Below are 23,727 nucleotides of genomic sequence, written 5' to 3'. Positions count from 1 at the left end.
ACACACATATACATATTTTTGTTTATACTTATTCATGGTAACTGTATCACATAAAAAATACAGAAATTCAGATCTGGCAGCACTTCAATATATATACTCCCATGGATACAGTGTCTACATGTTGGACCAAAATTTGTCTACAGTGGGACAAAAATCAGAATGTGTAATAGATCATCTTCTTGAAACATGCACAGAAGGCAGTTAGGTTAAGTCTGCTTTTGTGCTGTTGGCAGCTAAGGGGTGTAAATTACACTCCCTGAAATATATTAAAGTAAATAAGTCTCTGTCTAGAATTAATAGATATACTGTGGGTTAGGTAACAAATGTCCTCATATAAATTATCAACCCAGTGAATATCTAGGTCTTCAGCTGTGACTTCCTTTCATTTGTTAGTCCTGCTGGCAGCCATTCCCAATAAAACAGCACACAAACAAGAGAGAGGTGGACGCACACATTTGAGGTGTTTTGTAATGATGACTTAATTCACCTTGCTATTTTCTTTATAAAAGTGGTTTATGATAAATTACATCCCAGATTTGATATTAGAACAAAGCTATACTAGAAAATATAAACTGTTGAGTGCAGATGTCAAATGATTCTAGTACTGAATTTTTTTTATGACCAGTGACGCATTCATATTCTATTTTGTAAGAATTATTTTCTTTAGGTGAAATTGTTATATTGCAGTGATGCCACATAAGCAAGTGAAAATACTTTAATTTGTTGGATCTAGTCATTTTCAGGAACTTGTTCCATATGGATACCTCTTGGCTTGATTGGATACCATTTTATCATACAGTGTCTGTAGGGAACATTAGGTTCTATATTAAATTCAGTTTGGCTCATTAAACAAATGAGCTCAGTGAATGCTGTATTAAGCACCTCAAAATAATTTTTTAGAAAACAAGAAATGGAATACTTTTAAATGACAATGAAATCAGAGTAAAAATTACCAACTTCATGATAGTTCTACCTACCAATCAACAGTAAGAGTTCCAAAAATAAATTCTTATTATGTTTTATTAAGAAAAGCACTAGTTTGTATTAAAAGTATGTGTCATGCAGAAGGAGTTTTTGGGAGGTTTTTTTTTATTATTATGGCCTGCTGATCTTGAATATAACTATAAAAAATCCGTGGCTGTGTAAAGATTTAAGTTTGCTTCCCCCCCGACATCATGTGACTCCCATTTGATATTTCTTGCCTTTTAAACATTTTGTAAGGAGTCTTTTCCCATAATCTAATTAAGTAAAGCCCAACAATCTTCAAGGGCAAAAAGTGTACGCGTCTAAAATATTTCCAAGAAAAATGGTGGTTTCTCTAAACCGGAAGCACAAGAGAGAGTAAGGCAACCCAAATATAACCCATTCAAAACCTTCCCGATCTATTAATATAAAACCCACCTTGTCTCTTCTAGCCCAGCCCTCCACAGGACAGGATTTCTGTACAGACCAACAAAAAAATACCAACTCCCCAAAGGAAACTGAGAAATAAAATTTTTTAAAAACCCACACCTACAACGGGGACTGTCTTTACAACAAGAGGGAAAAATGTAGCCTTCTAAGAGCCTTAGTCATAATGGTGAGAAAAACAGAGAAAGAGGTGCCCAATCAATACTGAGCGCAATTCGAGAGTACAAGCACCTAGTGTCTTCTGCCTTTTCCTCGTCCAAATGGACACTTCCCTTCCTAGAGAGGTGAGTTTTTGTTGACTTTATTTTTAATTGAAACTTGTAAGAATTACTCACTGGGAGTCCTGTTGATCCTATTGTGCCAGAGAAACCTGGATCACCCTTTTCTCCATAGCTTCCAGGAAATCCCATCTGTCCTTTCCTTCCTTGATGACCAGGTGGCCCTTGTGTACCAGGTGGGCCAGCAGAACCAAGGTCACATGAACAGTGGCCATGATTCCCTACACAAATGTAGGAAAACAACTTTGAACTGGTTGTGATATGCAACAGAAATATCATTCATTCTTTTTTCTGTATGTAGGTGGGGAAGTAAGTGGCTAGATGCCTGTTATATTCCACCACAGCTCCAGGAAACAAAAGTCATGTGATTCCCTATACAAGATGTGGAATCTTTACGCACTCTGGAACAAATTCTCTACTGGAGTAATTCCACTGACTTCAATGGCATTACGCTGGCTGAAAATCTGGACTGTATTTTCATGACTTGGCCTGATCCTCCAAGCTCTCCATTTAGAGAGCTGCCCTCGACTTCTGCTTGCAGGTTCAGGCCTTTAATGGTGCAACAAATGGATGGAGCTCAGCTAAGGTCTCCTCTGCATTAAAATCAGTTACTGATGCATACTTGCCTTTTTCGCCTTTTTCACCTCTTCTTCCCAGGGGTCCCATTTGGCCTTTTATTCCTTGATGTCCACGGAGACCTCTGCCATGACAAACTATACCTTAAGAAGAAAAAGGGCACTTATTTGAACTGAACATTTTTACAGCTTAGGTGACACATTCTCTCCCTTCCCCCCTCTATCTCATCCATTGGGATCCTCAATAAATAGCTAGGGATCTTATGAAATGGTTTACAAGCCACACGTATGGCACTGTTCTTGGAGTAAGACTAGAGTATGGAAAAGATCAAAATAAGATTATAGGCAATACTCTCTGATACTGCTTTTTTCTGTATTAGAATATTGGGGTTCATATCTCTTTTAATGGGTGTTGATTTGGGGCATTTTCCTCTGTTTTGGTCATGACTTCTGGATTTAGCTTGAGATTTTCAAAGCAATCTAGGCAATTTAGACACATATATTCCATGCATTTTAATTGATGTGGTTCTCTGTTAGTTAAGGCTTAACTTGAGAGTAAGGTACTGATTCTAATCACAATTATATTGATGTAAATCAGGAGTACCTCCACTGGAAAAAAAATAAGTTAAACTTGAATACTTAACCTACAAATAATTAAATGTACTATATAGTGCATTTCAATAACTATTAAAATATCAGAGCCAGGTTTTCAGCTGAGGATCTGGCCTGAAGAAAAAATACTTTTCAAACCGATCAATGAACACAGATTGTGTGTCTGTTCACTATTGCCATGCACCTTGTGCGGTCATTTTGCCCCAGTGCAAGACTTCACAGCTCAGACATGGTGACTTTTTACACCCTCTTTGTATTGATTTAAGGGCTGCACAAGGTGCAGGGGCAATACAAAATCAGGCACAGAATATTTTTTTTTAAAAACAAGGACACCTACAACTGTCCTTTCTCCACGGGCATCTCCCATCAACCCTACTGTTCTCTGTCCTCCAGCACAGCCATCAGAACTAGGCCATCAGCTATTTACAATGACTACATTGGCTTCTTTCTAAATCTTGATACCTCAACGATTGCTGGTGAACATTTAGATTTAGTTTAGGGTATAGAGACATGGGAGAAATTGGTTCTATGCTAACGATTCCTATGAAAGAATTAATAGTAAAAAAACATTTTCCCTGCATATCTCATAAGAATGATAACAGCTGGAGTCCTTATCTGTAAAATTAATTAATCCAGTTGAGTGGGAAAGACCTCCCACGCAAAAGCTACACACACAAAAAGAATGGGACCCTATCCTCCGAAACAGAATCAACAATATTCTAAAGAGAGTAACAGAAATAAAGTATTGTATTTACTGTATACCTGATGCAACACCATAGAGCAGGCCTATGGGAAAATACCATTTCTATTAGCATGTTCTCACTGACTCCATAAATCTATTATTTATAATATTTTTCACACAAGACACTTATATTGTTTATCTTACCAGGTGGTCCAGGCAAACCCTGTCTTCCTGGTGCTCCTGGTAATCCTGGTGCTCCTGGAGACCCTGGTCTTCCTGGAGTTGATTCAGCAGTTCCAGGGAGACCAGGATCCCCGTGCGAACCTTTAGGACCTTGTTGCCCACATGCTCCTGGCAGACCAGGGAGGCCTATCGGGAAAATAGGTAAGTATAAATTATACAGAGTAATTATGAATATTTAAGAGATATGAAGAAATTATGGGCCATACAGTATCTTCCTATGAAAAGCCTCCCTGGTGTTGTGCCAGGGGTGGGGGGCTAGAAAAGCCAAGGTCTCTGAAGTTTATCTTGTGGAATCTGTAACTGGTATTTCCCTCTGGGGAATGGGTTTTGAGGCTGCTGAGGAGGCAGGGGCATGGCCTTCTAATCCTTTGGTTCCTCAGGATCCATGAGGAAAGGAAGCTCCAGCCTTGTGGAGAAACTGTGTTGGATCATATTAAAGAAATTCTGTATTAAAAATCACAAATGAGTTTGATTCCCCATAGTTTCAATTCCAGGGTATTACTAATTAAGAGGTCTCTTGGTTTTTGGTACTGTTTCTCTCCCTCTATGTGTGAAACTTGCAAGCTGCTAATTGTGTTAGTACATTCTAAGACAGAGTCTGTTCTCAAAGCAATTCACAGAGAGAGAGACTGAAAGCAATACTCTAACAACAGAAACAGCACCCAGAGACTCCCCACTCTTTTGTTGTATTAACCATTGTGATTAAAATAGAGATAGAGGATGTATGTGGATGGATGCTTGGTGTGGATAATAACTGAATGATCAGGGAGGTGCCAGCCTAAGAATCCAGTGTCCATTGGCTGAAGAAGGCGTCAAGTGGAAATAACCAGAGGACCGCCCCCCGGAGGGCAGACTGGAATCCACCCAACAGCCTCAAGAATGGGAGAACCAAAGAACAAGATAACATCTTGGAGCCATCAGGAATGTGCTATCTGCTGATTGATTCAGCAACAGCATGATGAAGCAATTCCCATAGACTGGCATAGGAAGAAATTCCTATAAAAATAGACTCTAAAAAGTGAGAATTTTGGGGTCTGATTCTGCAAACCAACTTCCAGGAGCATCAGATGAGCATCTGACAAGGCCCTGCTCCCTCCTCATGTCCAGGCCACCTGGCCAGTGGCTTGGCATGAGCAACTCTAAGGCTGGTAACTATGATAACAACCTTGCAGAACCTGTGTGTGTGTGTGTGTGTATGTTTGTATGAATGAATGTGAGAATAAATTTGAGATTGAATGGAATGTTATAACTATAACTAACTGCTTACTATGATTCTTTCTGTATTCACAATAAATGTGGTATTTTGCCTTTTTCCCTTTAATAAGATCCTGCTGGTTTTTATTTTATTGGTACAACATTTTCGTGGAGAATTGCGAAAGGGGGAATATTGATAAAAAAACCTCAGTTATTGTAAATATTGGTGTGCACACCGCCAGCTCTAGTGAGCTAGGCATTTCTATTAGGTTAACCAGACCTGCTGGCCTCCGAGAAGGTAGCAGGGGACCTGCTGGCCTCCGAGAAGGTAGCAGGGGACCTGCTGGCCTCCGAGAAGGTAGCAGGGGACCTGCTGGCCTCCGAGAAGGTAGCAGGGGACCTGCTGGCCTCCGAGAAGGTAGCAGGGGACCTGCTGGCCTCCGAGAAGGTAGCAGGGGACCTGCTGGCCTCCGAGAAGGTAGCAGGGGACCTGCTGGCCTCCGAGAAGGTAGCAGGGGACCTGCTGGCCTCCGAGAAGGTAGCAGGGGACCTGCTGGCCTCCGAGAAGGTAGCAGGGGACCTGCTGGCCTCCGAGAAGGTAGCAGGGGACCTGCTGGCCTCCGAGAAGGTAGCAGGGGACCTGCTGGCCTCCGAGAAGGTAGCAGGGGACCTGCTGGCCTCCGAGAAGGTAGCAGGGGAAAAACGCATAGATTAAGCTATGATTTCAGAATCTAGGCTGTGTCACTTGCTAAGTAATACCAGCAGTGACAAAGAGATTGAAATATCCATGTTAAGATGTTTAAAAGAAAACAGGGTACGCCAGTACTAGAGGGAGGAATGGAGTCAGAAGGAACTCCAACCTCACCTTTTGTTAAAGAAATTACACCTTTTAAACAAATCCTTCAAAAATTTGGGCACAGTCCTTGGACTAAACAAACCCTAGCTGATGTCTGCACTATTTCGGACCTAGAGGATAGATTGGCTCAGTATATCCTCATATACAAACCTTCTAGTGCTGCCAAAAGAGATGCAGCAGCAATTTGGTTGTTGTGGGAGGCATGTAAGGATTCTTCCCTCCGCTTGTCTTCATGTAAAGAGGAAAAGGCACAAATGGAAAAGGGAGCAGACAATTGGAAGGTGCTGGCTACAAATATCCAAAGCCAGCTGAAAATAGTGAAAGAGGCACTCCAGGAATACAAAAAGAGTGAAAAAGTTAACTCTGCAGAGGCTGGAGGGAATTAAGCAGTTAAACTTTGTATTTCACCCAAACAACCTTTAACCGAAAATGTTAAAAAGGAAAAGTGTTAGAGCATTCTTGGTTTCTTTGCAGCCATTCTGAAAGAAAAATGGGCCCTTTTCCAAAGGAATGTCTGTAAATTAGCCAGGCAAAAATAAACTATCTGATTAAAATCATTTGACTGGACAATTTAGTCAAATTTGCTAAAAGAACATAAGAGGGTTCTATTGGAACTTAACTGCCTCAAATGTATAAAGGGAATGTAAGATGTAAAAAACAGAGCAGTGTGGAAGGGATGTTAAGGAAAAGAAAATGTGTATGTATCTGTCTGTGTGTGTGTAAATATGTAAAGTTCTAAGGACCAGTTAGTTTTGTTTTTGTTTTAAATAATGCCACTAAAAATCCATTTGACTCTTTAATTCAAAGTTGCAAAACTGACAGACCTTTTTGCTAGACACAGGTAATTAGTGTTGTTTGGCTTTGGGATTTGGCATTTAACCCTTAAAAGGTAACTCAATGCTTTACAAAATTTAAAATGTTTTTAAGTTGTGGCTGCAGCAGGGCAGTCAAAATCAGGAGAATATAAAAAAAAATTGGATTCTTTTTGTTTGTTTTTTGTTTGTTTGTTTTTGTAACAAAATAGCAGATGAGAGTTGTAGTAAAAAAATAAAATAAAAAAAGACAGTGCCTCTCTGAAGCAACAGCAGGGGTGAGGTGCACAAAACAAAAAGAAGCAATGTTAGAAACACTGAGTCTTAAAATGGCTCTGAGTAATCAGACTGTCACTTTGATAAAGGTACATGAAAACTCTGTAAGCAAAAAAAAGAAATAGTGACACCTTATGTAAAAATGGATCTGGATAATGTTATAGAAGTTAAACTATGGAAGAAATGTGCATTTGCCCCAGAACATGTGCAGGGTATATTGTAGAAGGGGCAAAAGAAATGCAAACATACCATGGTACTTAATTGAAATGCTATTAGGGCTCCAAAGGGAGCCACAATAGGTTGGGTTTTCTTTTTCAGATTGCTGTGTGTTTTGGAAGCAGAAGTTAAAAGTAATCAAAACTCTGGTGAAAGTTGATTGTGTCCCTTTTAAGATAAAAAGAAAAGGAGTACTTGTGGCACCTTAGAGACTAACCAATTTATTTGAGCATGAGCTTTCGTGAGCTACAGCTCACTTCATCAGATGTTTACCGTGGAAACTGCAGCAGACTTTATATACACACAGAAATCATGAAACAATACCTCCTCCCACCCCACTGTGGACAGTGGGGTGGGAGGAGGTATTGTTTCATGATTTCTGTGTGTATATAAAGTCTGCTGCAGTTTCCACGGTAAACATCTGATGAAGTGAGCTGTAGCTCACGAAAGCTCATGCTCAAATAAATTGGTTAGTCTCTAAGGTGCCACAAGTACTCCTTTTCTTTTTGCGAATACAGACTAACACGGCTGTTCCTCTGAAACCTTTTAAGATAGAGTCTCTGAGCTGCTGATGGCTTTAAATCCAAAAGCAGGAAGTTTCTGTGAAAATGCAAATTACCTAAATGATAAAGGAAGGAAAGAACTAGCAGCACAAAGGAGCTGCAGATAAAGGACATACCTGGTCAGCAAACAAATTGTCTAAATAAAAGGCATGGGATAACAAGATAATTTTAATAAATGTAATGATAATAAGTATCCCTGTAACAACGTATAGTGTGTATGATTTTTGGAAAAATCCTTTAAGGTCGTATGGTAATGATGCTTCTCAGTTATTACCTGTAAATAAAACTTAAAGCTTAACACAGCAGGAAAAACATTATAAACTTGGTCTGCTGTATAAGAAGGAAAACTCAGGGATTTAATGACTAAACAGTGGGATAATTTCCCCATAACCCTTAAAAGATAAAAGCCTTTGAAACCTGGCCTACCTATAGAACAAAAACAGGAAAATATGGGGGCAATTTCTCTGTTTTGCCTGCAATCAGCAAGGGTATTTGTAAAAGAAATATTTTAAGCAATAATCTGCCACCCCAAAAGGGGTAGAAACATTTTTTTTGTCTTTCAGAAAATCAGGAAAAGCCGCCAGCTGAAAAGCAACCCAATACCATGAATCTACTGTCACAATAGAAATTGTGTTCTGTGTTCTATGTTTTGTCTTGTGTTTTGTGTTGTTGCTAGCACTGTTGTGTGTTTAAAAAAAAAATACTGAAGACCTGCAGGAACTTAAAAATAAATTAAGCTTTCTGTCCCAGCTACAGGACAGCCTGATACAAAACCAAGTACATGCCAATGTAGACTTGGTCCAAATTGGTCTGGGTAACCTAAAAGGCCAATGGAATCTTTAGTAATGGCTTAATACTACCACATGGCTTATCCATAAAAAAAAAATATATTAGAAATAGGAAACTACACAGCCATAGCTATGGGATGCACTGAAATGCAGATACTTGCACTAGCTACTTTGGAACACAAAATGTTCTGGGTCATATTGGGAAATATTAAGGGTTTGATGCATTTGTTAAAAAAAGAAAGAGATCATTGTTTGACACTTATCAATATGAATGGATGCAATATGTTTCCACTATTGTAAACCAGACTTGTTAATGGGAGAAATTGTTGTCAAAATTGCACACCAACAGTCCCTGGAGGCAAAGGTATTGAAGGTTAACCCACTCCCCATATTACACATGGGATCCTTTTGGCTACCCTGGACCTTGAGCCAGTGGGCTGGGGAGGGAGGGAAGCTATTGGACACTAGAGGTTGTACCGAATGGACTCCTCAAAAGTGGGTGTGCCTCACCTTGCCTGTTGCCCCAGAACCTTGTAGTAAAGATACATCACCAGGATCATGTATGTGGCATGAATTGGAATCACAAACTCAAATTGCCTCACAGTACTTTCTCTTGAATAGGCTACATAGAAAGTGACACTGACGATTATAAATCTTAGTGTCAAAAGGGGGATTATGTTGGATCATATTAAAGAAATTCTGTATTAAAAATCACAAATGAGTTTGATTCCCCATAGTTTCAATTCCAGGGTATTACTAATTAAGAGGTCTCTTGGTTTTTGGTACTGTTTCTCTCCCTCTATGTGTGAAACTTGCAAGCTGCTAATTGTGTTAGTACATTCTAAGACAGAGTCTGTTCTCAAAGCAATTCACAGAGAGAGAGACTGAAAGCAATACTCTAACAACAGAAACAGCACCCAGAGACTCCCCACCCTTTTGTTGTATTAACCATTGTGATTAAAATAGAGATAGAGGATGTATGTGGATGGATGCTTGGTGTGGATAATAACTGAATGATCAGGGAGGTGCCAGCCTAAGAATCCAGTGTCCATTGGCTGAAGAAGGTGTCAAGTGGAAATAACCAGAGGACCCCCCCCCCGGAGGGCAGACTGGAATCCACCCAACAGCCTCAAGAATGGGAGAACCAAAGAACAAGATAACATCTTGGAGCCATCAGGAATGTGCTATCTGCTGATTGATTCAGCAACAGCATGATGAAGCAATTCCCATAGACTGGCATAGGAAGAAATTCCTATAAAAATAGACTCTAAAAAGTGAGAACTTTGGGGTCTGATTCTGCAAACCAACTTCCAGGAGCATCAGATGAGCATCTGACAAGGCCCTGCTCCCTCCTCATGTCCAGGCCACCTGGCCAGTGGCTTGGCATGAGCAACTCTAAGGCTGGTAACTATGATAACAACCTTGCAGAACCTGTGTGTGTGTGTGTGTGTGTGTGTATGTTTGTATGAATGAATGTGAGAATAAATTTGAGATTGAATGGAATGTTATAACTATAACTAACTGCTTACTATGATTCTTTCTGTATTCACAATAAATGTGGTATTTTGCCTTTTTCCCTTTAATAAGATCCTGCTGGTTTTTATTTTATTGGTACAACAACTGTTCCCCCTCCTCCAATGCCCTTTCTGATGCTCTTGCTCCCATGTGCTTGCCACCCTCACATGAAGGGACAGCAAGGAGCAGGTTTATTTTAGCAGAGTTAACGCCCAGTGGTTTGGAAGGTTATATTTGCACTAGTTCCAATGGAGAGGAACTAGCGCAAATGCCATGTCTTCCCCAACGCAGACATGCCAGCCCATTCCAGAGCCATAGAGACCTAACAATGTGATGTTGGCTCTAAAGAGCTGTTACAGGCTCCTGGGGAGAGGAGGAACTCATTAATCCTGCTTCCCTCTCCTCTCCTCTTCGTTAAGGTCTTTTCTGACTCATTTTCTGACAGAGGAGAATATAAGTCCTGTCCATTATATATAAGAGAGTGTGTGTATGTATGGGACACACACAGGTAAGCAATAACAATTAAAAAGAAGTTGAAAGTGTGCTTCAGTGAGGTTCTGCTGATACAAAAATCAGTGTTATCCTTTCTTTACAAAAAGTCATCTTCACCTTTTAAAACACTCCAACATTAGACAGCCTGAAATGAACACTTAAAGGATCCAGCTAATCCTCCACTGCCGGGAAATCCTTCTTCACTCAACATCACCTTCCCCGATTTACATGGCCTCCCCACATTGAATGTTGCAAAGGTTAAAACACATGACTTCCCTGGGTCTGTGCTCAATTTCTGTTGGCAGGTGGATTAAGGACAGTATATAGAGCTCTCAGTTCATGGTTTATAAGTCTATGATCTCTTACTTGTTCCATCTTCACCAGGTCTTCCTGATGGGCCTGGAGGACCAGTTAGTCCAATCAACCCATCATCTCCAGAAGGACCTGGTAATCCAGGATCCCCTCGAGAACCTATATGGGATTACAGTAAATGTCAATTTAAAACCTTGTACAATTGACAGCTTTTAGTCCTGGTTTAAAATGCAGTTGAAATGATGATTTGGGAACCATTCATAATTAAAATACATCACCTTTTCTTTATTACATTGGTTTCAATGTGAATTAATTTAATTATAAAGGAGGGGAATTTAGTTGCTTTTATCACTGGAGCCCTTCCCTTTTATTACATACATTATTTTAAATCTTATTCCGTTCACCATTTGTGTATTAAATCTTGTGCCACCGCCCATGCTTCTGTTTAAAAAATAATACTTCTCTTCTTGGAGCATTAGCCTAGGATTATATTGACAATTCGCTTTTATTTAGAAAATGGCTTTCTTATCATTTGCAGTCATGGCCCCAGCCATCCCAAGTCCCAGCCGCCCTAGCCCCAGCCCCAGCCCCAGCATGCTGCTTCCCTGAAGAGGAGCAGCCTGCCTGGGCTGGGGCCAAGGGGAAAGGGCAAGCAGGGCTTCGGGGAGGAGCGTGGTTGGGGCCACGTCAGGCTGTTTGGGTAGGCATAGCCTTCCCCAGCCTATGCACCGCACCACTCATGACCAGAGGTATTATATATTATTATAGCTATATATCAATAAAACAACATTTATATTTGATCATACACAGTTGAAGAAAATGGAGTTAAGCTGGAATAGCAAAACACTAGTATAAATTCTGCTCTCGGTTAACATCCAAACAGCCTCACTCAAAGCAATTAAGGGCATGCTTAACCTTAAATCCCATTTAAGCACATGGTTATGTACTTTGTGGCTTGATCTCAAAGGCCATTGAAATCAACAGAAAGACACCTATTTACTTTAACTGTCTTTGGATCAGGCTCTTTCAGAATAGAGATGTTCTGTTGAATTGGGGCATGAGTGGGGATGCTAATGCATCAATGGGAGCAGAATTTGTCCCACTGTGTATCTGGGTTTGTCTACACTGAAAAAATACAAAAAGCCACACAACAATGGCCATGGCAGCGAATCTCAGAGCCCAGATATGCAGACTCTGTTTCACTACAGCATGAAAAATAGCAGTGTAGTCGTTCCTGTTCCAGCTGGAGCTTGGGCTCTGAAATCCAGCCCCCTCCCCAGGCTTCAGAGCCCAAACTCCAGCCTAAGTGGAGAACAGCTACACTGCTATTTTCAGCAGTGTAATGCAAGCCCTGGGAGCCCAAGTCTACAGACCCAGGCTCTGAGACTTGCTGCTGCAGGTCTTTTTTTTTTTTGCAGTGTAGATGTAATGTATGGGGAAGTTAATTCTAAAATGCTTCTCTGTAAGTTTCTATTGCAATAATGTTGCAAATAAGAGATCATTTTAACTGATAGTGATAATACTGTATTAAGCATATTATTCTGTTGCTAGGTCGCCAGCACATAAAACCACATTGAAATACAATATATACATTTTGGAGTTTATATTAATCTGATATAACTTTTAAAACTGGTGGAACCCAGGGGTGAAATTCTGGCCCTATCAAAGTCAATGGGAGTTTTACCATCAACATCATTAGGGCCAGGATTTTCAACCAAGGTGTGCAACCCCAGACTTCAGTTGAAGCCATGAGTCCACATGTTGTGGCAATCTGGATATAAGAATTCTGAAATGCAATCATATGTGTGCTCTGCTCATCTGCATGCCAGTCCCCAGAATGGCCCTCCTCTTCCCAGCTATTTTAAAATATTCTTAGATCTAAGAACCAGGAATAAATTGACAGATCTGGGTTTGTTTATATGTGCTCTGAGGTCTTGCTAACATGTATTACATCTGAAGTACATGCTTTGGGCCAAACACTGTTCTCATACATCCTATGCAATTCCACTGACATCAACAAGGTGCAGGCAATGACAGAATCTGGCCAGTAGAGATCCAGTGTTCTGAGGTGCTTAGTATGCTCCCATCAATTACTCTCAGCACCTCAGAGCACAGGGCCCTGTATGCATTACACAGTATAAAGAGTAGTTAAAACCAAGTGAAACCTTTCATAGCAACAGGTGGTGTTCCAAAAACTCCAGGCAGGCCTGGTTGCCCTCGTTCTCCAAGATCCCCCTGAAAGAATTCATTAAGTTTATTGATAGATAGTAGTGCGCCACCATGTAATTAAAGATAGTATCATAAGGCATACACAAAAGGGGACATGGCAAACTTAATTCTGGCATGTCTTAATTTTTGAGTGCTTGCCTCTGAAACATTAACATTTTTTATTTAGTTTTTCTTTTTTTTTTAATACAATACTATAAAAACGACTCAATATCTTTGAAGAAATCAGTGGCTAAGTGGGATAAACTGCTCAAATGTGCTTGTCTGCTTGAATTTTCAGAACTCTGACTGTCATATCTGGTTACATTAGTATATTGTGCTAAACACAAGTGATATTGAGTCAATTACAGGAAATTCGGTAGCACAAGGCTTATTATAAATATATTTAATTAAAATTATTTTGATTTAGCCATTAAAATGTAGTGATTTGATTTAAAATTTTACACAAAAATTGGGAAATGATTTTTCATAATGATAGATAAGCACTAAGATGGAAAGAGATTTTCCATAGATTGTCAATGACATACATGTTAAGAGAGACCCAAAGTTCTTACAGATAATTTAGCCAGCTGCTTCAGAGAAATATACAAATACAATATGCATAATTGCAATGAAAATCTTTTCAGGACCTGTTTTGAGAATTTCTAAATTAGCTTGTACTATTATCTACTTTGAATTGGGAAGAAGTGAATTTCGGATGTTAAAGGACTCTCTGATATGACAGATTAAATCAATGAAGCGATGATGGAGGAATTTTGCAACTGCCTCTTGTAGATTAGGCATCAACCCAGCACTCAGAGGCAAACAGGAATTGGGTGCCTAAGAATGTACAATCTCTTTCTGTGAAATCTGGAAATTGCCTGGTGAGGTAGCATTCATGGGACTGCACATCAGGACTACGGGCCTCTTTAGGACTGAGGCTTGGAGTACTGGGACTATAAAACTGGATGCTCAAGTTTTTATCCTGTTGCCATCTCTATAGTATCTGAGCCTCTGACCATATGGGAGCTATTGTTGACTGCTCCCCTTTTCAACAGCTGCAGGAACTTTTTCCGTTCAACTTATTTTATTGACTGTAATAATAATTGTGGCCCTTCTAGCTATTTTAAACAGCAACCAAAGTTTGTCGTCTTTGATAATAAAGCAAAGAGGTTTTCATCATGCAAAAAAAACCCAAAACAAATAGGTTTATTTTTTCACTTTCAAACTTGAAAAGTATTTTAAGATCTGCTAACATATAGTTAAGGTTTATTTGCTGACTGTGAATATTTGTTATTATGTAGTATTTGTACAGTGCCCAAGAGTAGCTAGATCTCTACAGAACACATAAAAAAGACGTGGCCCCAGCCCTGATACTCTTACAAGCTAGTTTTAAAATGACAAAATTGATAGAGAGAGGAAGGGTGAGGATTACAGCAACAAGATCATGTAGTTACTTAGACTCCAAAGTCTATGCAGCATGGACTAACATTTTGTTCTCTGTTTGTAATGTGTCTCGTGCAATGGAGTCCTGGTCCATGACTGCGGCTTCTAGGTGCTACAATAATACAAATAAATAGTAATACTGATATTAAATTACTCAGGTTAGATATATGTACACCATGATCATTCAATCAAAAGTTGTTTGTAAATCCTTACTGCTGCCTCATTTGTTGTAGAGAACATGGAAAAAGTGAGTTTTAGAGTAATTTGAATGTGGAGACAGGGCTGTGGCTTGACAAGCTAGTACACCTGAAAATGGTCTTTGCTAACCAAAACATAAAGGGCTTCTGCACTTTTACCTTTAGACCAGCATAACCAGCCTGACCATGAACACCAGGAACTCCACTTGCCCCCTGGAACCAATAATAGAAATGTCTCTGTGTATTAATTCAATAGGACTACATGTCATATAGTTAAATGTTTATTAGAAATTAGTTAACATGTCATACCATACCAATACTGTATTCTGTTAATAATTATGCATTGTTTCACAGCACTGTATAGCATTTGGTTTTGTAGATGATACATTTTTAAGGGATCTCTCATGTTAAAAGAAAAGATCTTTTAACTGTAACCCAGTTATTTGGGCAGCGCCTGGGGACCCCTGGTGGCAGGACAAGAGCACAAGCTCGTCAACAGTGCATGTTCTTGCCATGAGCAGGGTGCCACAGTGCCCCCTTTCTTGTTCAGGTCTATTAATATACCTACCCGATAGACTACAATGACTCTATGGGTAGATAGTGGATTTAATTCATTAGCCATGTATAAAGGAAAGTAATGTAGGCAAAACAGATACTTGGATGTACAATTCAGGAGTCAGTAATTTGCACAGTAGTTACAATTCATGACTAGTATAACCGTGGTCTTAACTAGATTTGAAGAGTACAGGCAGGAAAAGGAGAAAGATTTATGCAAATATAGCTGTGTCCACTCTGTTTTAAATCTGGTATGGTGCATAGATTCAGAACCCAGATTTACAGCAGACTATATTGAACTGCTGTCTCATCAACCAGAAGACCATATAATGTAAAAAGAAAAATGTACCTAAAAGTGAATGGCAACATGCATGAGCTGCCATGCCTGTGTGGTTTGTATTTTTATATCACCTTACCTTTATTCCTGGAAAACCTAGAGATCCACAAGAACCAGGGCTACCCTAATTAAAAGCAAGTAGAATGAAAAGCAAAACAACAGAAGCCAGTCTTACATTATTGCTTATATCTATTTCCAAATTATTTAATTTAAATATTCTTTCTTGCACAAGTTTGTGTGAAAGAACTATGTATTTGCTATAATGTTCCCCAGTATCTAGTTCCTGCAACATCTTTTCAAACATTTTTACTAAGATGAATATGACCTTGAACAATGGATCAAAGTCAAATTAGATTGGCCCCAATTCTAATTTCTACTAAACTGTATCATGAAAAGCCTTGGAAAAGTCTGATGTGAGAAATACTACACATATTAAGGGTACAGTCCTGAAAAAACTTCTGGGGAAGTGCTTTCTACTCTGAGGCAGTCCCATAGAATTCATCAAGGCTGCTCAGAGTAGCCCACGCTTTGTCCAGTAGTAATTATTTACAAGATCAGATTCCAAATTTTTTGTCTTTGCAAGGACATAAAATTCTATTTGAATTTATGTTTGAGTCTGGAACACATGAATAATACCTTGTTTTAGGAACCAAAGTACTCTATGTACAAAGCAACCAAGATTAATTTAAAGCATCTTAAAATCCTGTTCTGAATTATCCTAACATATTTAAACTAACTCCCTAGTATTTTATAAACTAATTTTGGTGAGTACTTGAAATGGTTTATTCTGAAGTTTCCTTACCTGCATTCCAGGGTCTCCAGGAATACCTTTTTCACCCTTCTCTCCATTTCCAGGTGCACCCTATTATCATTGAAAACACTCTGTTTAAACAGATTACCCAGAGATGACAGTCCTAGAGAGTTTTCAATGCGCGCATGGGCAGAAAAAGTAAAAACATAATTAGCAGTGTTATGGTTAGGGCCAGATATCTTAGATCGACTTTACATTCTATCCACCCCAGTGTCCACTGGCTTTAGTTACCCAGGAGTAGACACACCTGCTCTTCTCCTAACTAAGAATAACCTTTGGGATTTTAAGGTCCCAGCACATTTACTGGTTACAAATAATCAGGAACAAGATTTATTTATAAAATTATTTGCAGGGAGGGACAACACCCAAGAAACAAGTTTTTAAAAATAAGACAAAGAGAAAAATGCAGTTCTTACCCCACACCCCGAAGCCCCAGTTTTGCCTCCCAAACCTACACAGAGTAGTTCCTCTGACTTGCATTTCTATGTGGCAGGAAATGGCTGAAAGAAAAGGTGCTGCCTGGACTCAAAATACTCTGGGATTCATACTCTGGGTCATAATTTACGTCTCAGCAGATATTAACGGTGTGCGCTCTTCTCTCCCTTTCCTGCCTCCAAAAAAGATCCTGGTCCTAACAATTGTCTCTGCTTCCATGAGGCCCTGTGGATTTCCCTTCAGAAAACATGTTAATGCTGTCAAGCCTGCTCTCTGGCTGTTACTGCACAGCAGCATGGAACTCTTCCTGAGGCAGAACAAATGCTGAAGGAACTATGCTGGGGGCGGGGAGACTAGCAACTTTGCAGTGAGCTGTCCTGAGGACAGTCAGGATCTGTGGAGTTGGGAGGCTTCCTTTCCTATGCAATTCACACCTCTAAAATCCCACGTCATCTGCAAGGATGAACCTGGAGTTTGCTGTTCCTTCTGCTTCCCTGCTTTCTAATTGAAAAAAGACTGATGCCTGCATGAGGCCACATTTGATAGTCAGCTGTAAAAGAGATTGTTGGTGGACAGATTTTTCCAGAAGAGTTTGCAACGTTTATGCTTTCACATCAATTTGTGTGATGATTAAATTCCACAGTATAATGCCATGTTATTTCCTAAGTCATTCACTCACTGAAAAGGTGTTTTTAGTAACATAAAAGGAAACTCTGCCAGCATCATTTAGGAAATCAGAGAAATGATCAAAACACAGAAATTTAGGGCTGAAAGGAACCTTGAGAGGTCATTTAGTCCATCCCCCTACCCTGAGGCAGGTCCAAGTAAACCTAGACCATCCCTGACAGGCATTTGTCTAATCTGTTCTTTAAAACCTCCAATGACGGGGATTCTGCAACCTCCCTTGGTAATCTATTACAGTACTTAAATATCCTTATTGCTAGAAGGAAACGGAACAATGCATAACAAAATACGTTACTTACTTTGGGCCCATGTGATCCTTTGGGTCCTACCAACCCAGGCATTCCTTTTACACCCTAAATATAAATATGTAGAATTTTTTCATCTTAGCATGCAAAATATATTTAAGTCTTGTATAACTCTGAAGTTTTGTTCTGCCCTGAAAAGTGTCAGTAAATATGGCACCTTGTTACTCATTCAGACTGTAACCTGTGCATGTGTAGAGTCCAAAAAGCTTGTCATTAGAAAGCAAATTTTTGCCCTGAGTCAGTTGCACAGCTGTAACTGAGGACAAAATTACTGTGGGTGATGCGCAGCAGGAAAGATCCCAGCTTGACTCTCATTTCCCAGATTGAGTCTGCAGACCTGGAATGGACCCTTACAATATATGTTAATGGTCCCTTACAATGTGTGCTGCAGACTTGATTGGTCCCTTACAATATGTGCTAACTACTTATTCTAAGTATCAGGAGGTAGCCGTGTTTGTACTCCTTGTTGTTTTTGTGGATAACGACTATCTCTTCCACCTGCACTTCACTGTGAGGCTAGGAGTTCCTTTCCCAAACCTGAAGAAGAGCTGTGTGTAGCTTGAAAGTTTGTCTCTCTCACCAACAGAGGTTGGTCCAATAAAAGATATTACCTCACCCACTTTGTCTCTGCTGAGCTGGCCGTTAGCAAAAATTATCTTTTCATTTGTATATAATGTTAATTAGATCTGAAAATCACTGAGATTCCAATATAGGACTCCACAATACAATTTTTACAATTGTTTTTTAGACCAGAGGTGCATTTTAAATGTTTAGGATCTACAGCAAAGGACAGTCCATGACTCTGTAGAGTATATTGCTAGGATTATTCTCAGAGGGGTAGCCACGTTAGTCTGGATCTGTAAAAGCAGCAAAGAGTCCTGTGGCACCTTATAGACTAACAGACGTATTGGAGCATAAGCTTTCATGGGTGAATACCCACTTAGTCATAAGCATGTCATCCGACGAAGTGGGTATTCACCCACGAAAGCTTATGCTCCAATACGTCTGTTAGTCTATAAGGTGCCACAGGACTCTTTGCCACTAGGATTATTCTATCCATTTTGACTACCTGGAGTGCTACAACTCTAGCCAAAGCACACCTGTCATAGAGGAATTACTCTAAATACCATGATTTCATTTTCAAAATAGACACTGGGACCACACTTATTTTTCATAAGTAATACATCAAGGTTGGCTGCCTGACAGTTTGACCTGTCTTCAGTAGAGCCTGAAACTTGCTGAAAAAATCTAATTCATCTTTCCATTAAGATAAACTAAATACAAATGTCTAAGGAAATGAATGAAACTGTGAGATGGATAGGGAAAGAAATTCAGTGCCAGAGATAATAAGGTTATGTCTACACTGGCAATTGAACGACAAAACTTTTATCTTTCAGAGGTGTTAAAAACCCCTCCCCGCCGAAAGACACAAGTTTTGCCGTGACAAGCGCCAGTGTGAACAGCGCATTGTCGGCAGGTGTGCTCTCCTGCCAACAAAGCTGCTGCTACTTGTTGGGGTAGAAGTTTTTTGTCAGCAGGAGAGCTGACAAACAGTGGCTACACTGCACGACTTTTAGCGGCACGGCTGTGGCAACACAGCCACGTCACTAAAACCTGTATAGTGCAGACATAACCTCAGTCTTGACAGACTCTTAGTGAGTTTTTGCTAATGTGTGTAAATTCAGCCCGGCACTCAGGCAGTTTGTCAATGGTGCAGAGTGGGGAAAAAGGACAAAGGCGAATGGTATTTCCTTTTACCCTCCTGCTCTGGCACAGAGGCACCTCATGGAGGGAATAGGTGGGCTGCAGCAGTAACATGATGGCTGGCCTGGCCTCTGTCTGCCAGTACAATACTGGATAACAGCATTTCTATTGATGATGGTGGTATATTACTCAATAAAATAAATGTCCTTTATATATAATCTGTGCAAAAATGCATCATGGGATAGCACTTATAGTAAACTGAGTACAGTAATGTTTAAAAATAGACTTTAATTTGCAAACCTTTTCTCCTTTAACCAGGAAAAAATCAGGCGGCCCAACCAACAATGGCTGTCCTGGAGATCCAGGAGGTCCAACATCACCCTGTGAAAGCCAGAGAAGCAGTAAAAATGAACATCTGGTTCAACACACTGGCTCTGCAAGGCTTCAGAACATTGAAATCTCCTACTTACAACACTAACATCTCTACTATCATTGAACAGCTTCTGCTGATCTGTGGGTACAAAGAGCTCTGCAGAGGCCTGTCAACCATCCGGCACTCTTTCAATCAAAGGAAGGTAATGCTCCCTATATCCGTTACAGGAGTATATAGGATACTGTACTATACCATGGTACTTGCAGTGCCAATGAAGTCAGTGGGACTTCAAGCAGGTGTCACAGTCTGCCTACATGGATCTCTGTGCAGGATCAGGGCAGGGCTGGAGGGATTGTTTCATAAGTAAAACTATATGAACATCTGTAACTAACCATAGTAACTGTATACTAAGTAAAGCTATAAGGACTATGTATTTTCCTAGGCATATATACATTTAATTCTACATCCAGGCCACCTTTAATACCACTAACTGTTTGCTTACCAGCTCCCCCTTTTGTCCATCCACTCCAGTACCTGGATTGCCCTAATGAAAAAGATCAAAACTAGCGATGGTGAGTAAAAATAATCACAAAAATGCTTGCAAAATAATTTAACAATTAAAGTTTTTGAAACTTTGCTAACAGAAATAGTCAAATGCTTTAAATATCAGCATAAATATATATTTCACTGAAACTGTACCAACCCCATGGAAAGCAGACACTAACCTGATCACCTTGCAAACCAGGAAGGCCCGGAGCTCCCTTTAAAAAAGAGAGTCAAATAACTTAATATTCTGACTTGAAAGCAAAGCTTTTCACTGAGCATGAGCCAGAGCTGCAACTCTTTATTGGGAGCACCTGGAGGCAAAATTTCTCTCAGAGCTCACCTGAGGTGCACAGGCTGTGTGCCTATTGCCTCACCTCCCCATTGAATTGTGCAATCCCTCCCTAGCTCCACTTGTCTACCCTTAGTGGAGTGGAGCTCTGGCTCCATATCTTCCCTGACTCCTTCAGGGCTTTGTTTGCAGGGAAGGAGTTGGGAGAGAGCATTAGCAGCACTTTTCTGTGCCCAAGGACTGGAATTCTATGTGGACCTTACATGTGTGTGTGCACAAGCTTGTGGAAGGGTCCTTGTACTCTCATTCCCCCACTGCAGACCTGTGTAAGGGCCAGGCAGAATCAGGCACTTTAATTAACTGCCTTATAGCAAATGTCTAGGCTTGAATTTACACTGGGGCTGAACTTTTTAGATGAGTGAACAAGTATTTATATATAATGTCAAAATGCAGTATTATAGAACAGTGCCAGTCTTACCTGCAAGCCTGGTTGACCTGGCAATCCATGTGGGCCCCTTAGCCCCCTAGCGCCCTGAAAAAGAGGAGAAAAGATGTATTTGTTTGTGAAAACACTAGCATCTTAATTTCTTCCTCGCACAGAATTGCTCAACATGTCACATAGTGGCTCCAAACTCTCATTAAGCTCCTAATTGCCTATATCACTTGGACTCCATCTACGGCCCATTGGCACTATTCCAGTCATATACAACTGGCAGCGTCTTTATTCCCATTTGACTGATGTTCTAGAACAATTCCTAGGTCATGCAGTATAGACGCTATGTATATGGTTATGTATAGTAGTATATAGTACATTATATATACTATAACTATTAGACAGTTATACTAGTATAGACTATTGTTGTTTGCGGTGGTCTTGTAGCCGTGTTGATCCCAAGATATCAGAAAGACAAGGTGGGTGAGGTAATATCTTTTATTGGACCAACATCTGTTGGTGAGAAAGACAATCTTTCAAGCTACACAGAGGTCTTCTTCAGGTCTGGGAAAGGTGGTAAGAGTGTCACAGCTAAATACAAGGTGGAATAGATTCACAAAATGATCACTCCTTATCTGACCTCTCAGTCCTCATCCTCAAAGGAAACTTGCATAACACTTTCAAAAGATGAGTTTGGGAGCTTAAATTCATAACTTTGCTAGACAGTAAAAAAAAAAGTCTTAACAAAGACAATGGATTGATGGATTATTACAACAATCTATATCCCAGTAACCCCTCTTTTTTGCCAAATGACTGCAGAGATATTAACGGACCATTTCACGTTTAATGATCTCTTACAAAATGTGTTTATTTATGCTCAACAATCTGTTCCACCTCGTATTTAGCTGTGACACTCTGACTACCTTTCCCAGACTTGAAGAAGAGCTCTGTGTAGCTCGAAAGCTTGTCTCTCTCACCAGCAAAAGTTGGTCCAGTAAAAGGTATTACCTCATCCAGTACACACTAGTCTCTCTAGTATACACTAGTCATGTATATAAATAATAGCATGTTGAAAAGAATTAAGCTCAGGTTACCAAAACACTGGAGATGCTATAGCCCTTGGGATATAAAAAAGAGGGTCCCTGAGCTATAGGGAGGAGGACTGCTTAACAAAAAAATAGAAAATATTTCATTTGGGATTTTATTTTTATGGCCAAATTCCAAGGCACTCGGTGCACTCTGGGAAGACCCAGCAGCCCCACACAGTGAGGATCTGCCCCCATCCACTGCTTGCTTGTCACAGAGATTTCCGGGGGCTTGTGAATGTGATGGGGCATCAGTTGGTCAGTACTCTGCAAATCCACTGGACCAAAACCACATGCAATGTGGGAAGCACGGGCAATGTCTGCTTCAGTTCCTCACGGCCAGTGATGGTGAATCTGACCTGGCTATGTTGGCTTGCTCATCTATTCTTGTGACTTTTGTCCTCTTGCACCTAGTATCGTGTGCTCCAACAGTGAAGCAACCTAGCACCCTCCAATCACATCAGCTTGAGCCTCACTCATGATACACTCTGTCATCTTCTGCTTTTCCTACACTATCTTTAATCTCTCGTGTATGGGTGGTAATAGTGAAGGCAAATCAGGTTAAAAGCTGTTGGTCTTTCTCTCTCCTACTATCATTCACTACTACATTTTCAATGAGACCATTCATAAGTAAGGATTACTCACTTTTAATACATGGCAGTAATGTACTCATGCTTTAGTATGTTGTTCAAAACGATCAGGCATATATGTGAGCAGCAGAAAGATACTTACAGGTGTGCCAGGGGGGCCTGGTTCACCTCTTGGTCCCTGGAATGAAAAGTATTTTTCTAAATAAAGGATCACACTTTCACTTTACCACAGAATTATGAGCCAACACGTGATTTTCCATCATATAGAAATAATCATATAAATGACATCAAGCTTTGGGTTTAAAGAACTTGATATCACAACATTTAAATATATAATTTAACTACCGACATACATTTAAATATTTTGCAGAGAATTTTTCTAATAAATTTTATAATGTTATCTACATACTAAAGCTTTTAGTATTTTAAAGGAAGACTGGCTTCCTCAAGCCCAAATTTTCTTTTTGATATCAAAGTTAAGACACAGTGATGAATAGTGACAACACAATAATTTCCAGGGCAATAGACTAGTGTCATTAGTACAGGATTATGATGTCAGTACTGGATCAACCAAAAGGAATGAGGGAACATTAAGGGAGAAAGCCTTTATGAAAACACAAAAATGTCCAATAATAAAGAAAATACATAAAAACAATAACTGACTTCAGATACAGATGCACCTATGAGTCTCTAAAACAGGGAACAGCTCATAGGAGAGTAGCTGAAGTCATGTATTTGATTATACTTTTGTTGATTTGATTTTACTTTAAATCATAAAAATACTCCCAAACTGCATGCATGAAAAATGAATTAGTGATAAAGCATGGGAGCTCCAGCACTTCGCTCAACAGTTTCACTGTACTGTATTCAAGTTAGCAAAATCGCCTACATTTAAACATAGGGTTAAG

At 39.9% G+C, this 23,727-nt stretch overlaps 1 protein-coding gene across 1 annotated transcript in view; it reads right to left on the bottom strand.

Annotated features, from left to right (window-relative positions):
• COL4A4 (collagen type IV alpha 4 chain) overlaps positions 1–23,727 on the bottom strand; it is a 154,329-nt gene that overhangs the window by 59,459 nt on the left and 71,143 nt on the right. The window contains exons 7-10 of the mRNA XM_073358896.1: positions 21,190–21,243; positions 19,804–19,884; positions 16,367–16,426; positions 3,762–3,926 (exon numbers count right to left, since the gene is read on the bottom strand). Of these exons, the coding sequence (XP_073214997.1) occupies positions 3,762–3,926; positions 16,367–16,426; positions 19,804–19,884; positions 21,190–21,243 (360 nt within the window). The remainder of the gene's footprint in view (positions 1–3,761; positions 3,927–16,366; positions 16,427–19,803; positions 19,885–21,189; positions 21,244–23,727) is intronic.

Source organism: Lepidochelys kempii, chromosome 9 (genome assembly GCF_965140265.1).
Source record: "Lepidochelys kempii isolate rLepKem1 chromosome 9, rLepKem1.hap2, whole genome shotgun sequence".
NCBI lineage: Eukaryota > Metazoa > Chordata > Testudines > Cheloniidae > Lepidochelys > Lepidochelys kempii.
This window is presented reverse-complemented; position numbering and strand designations above follow the sequence as displayed.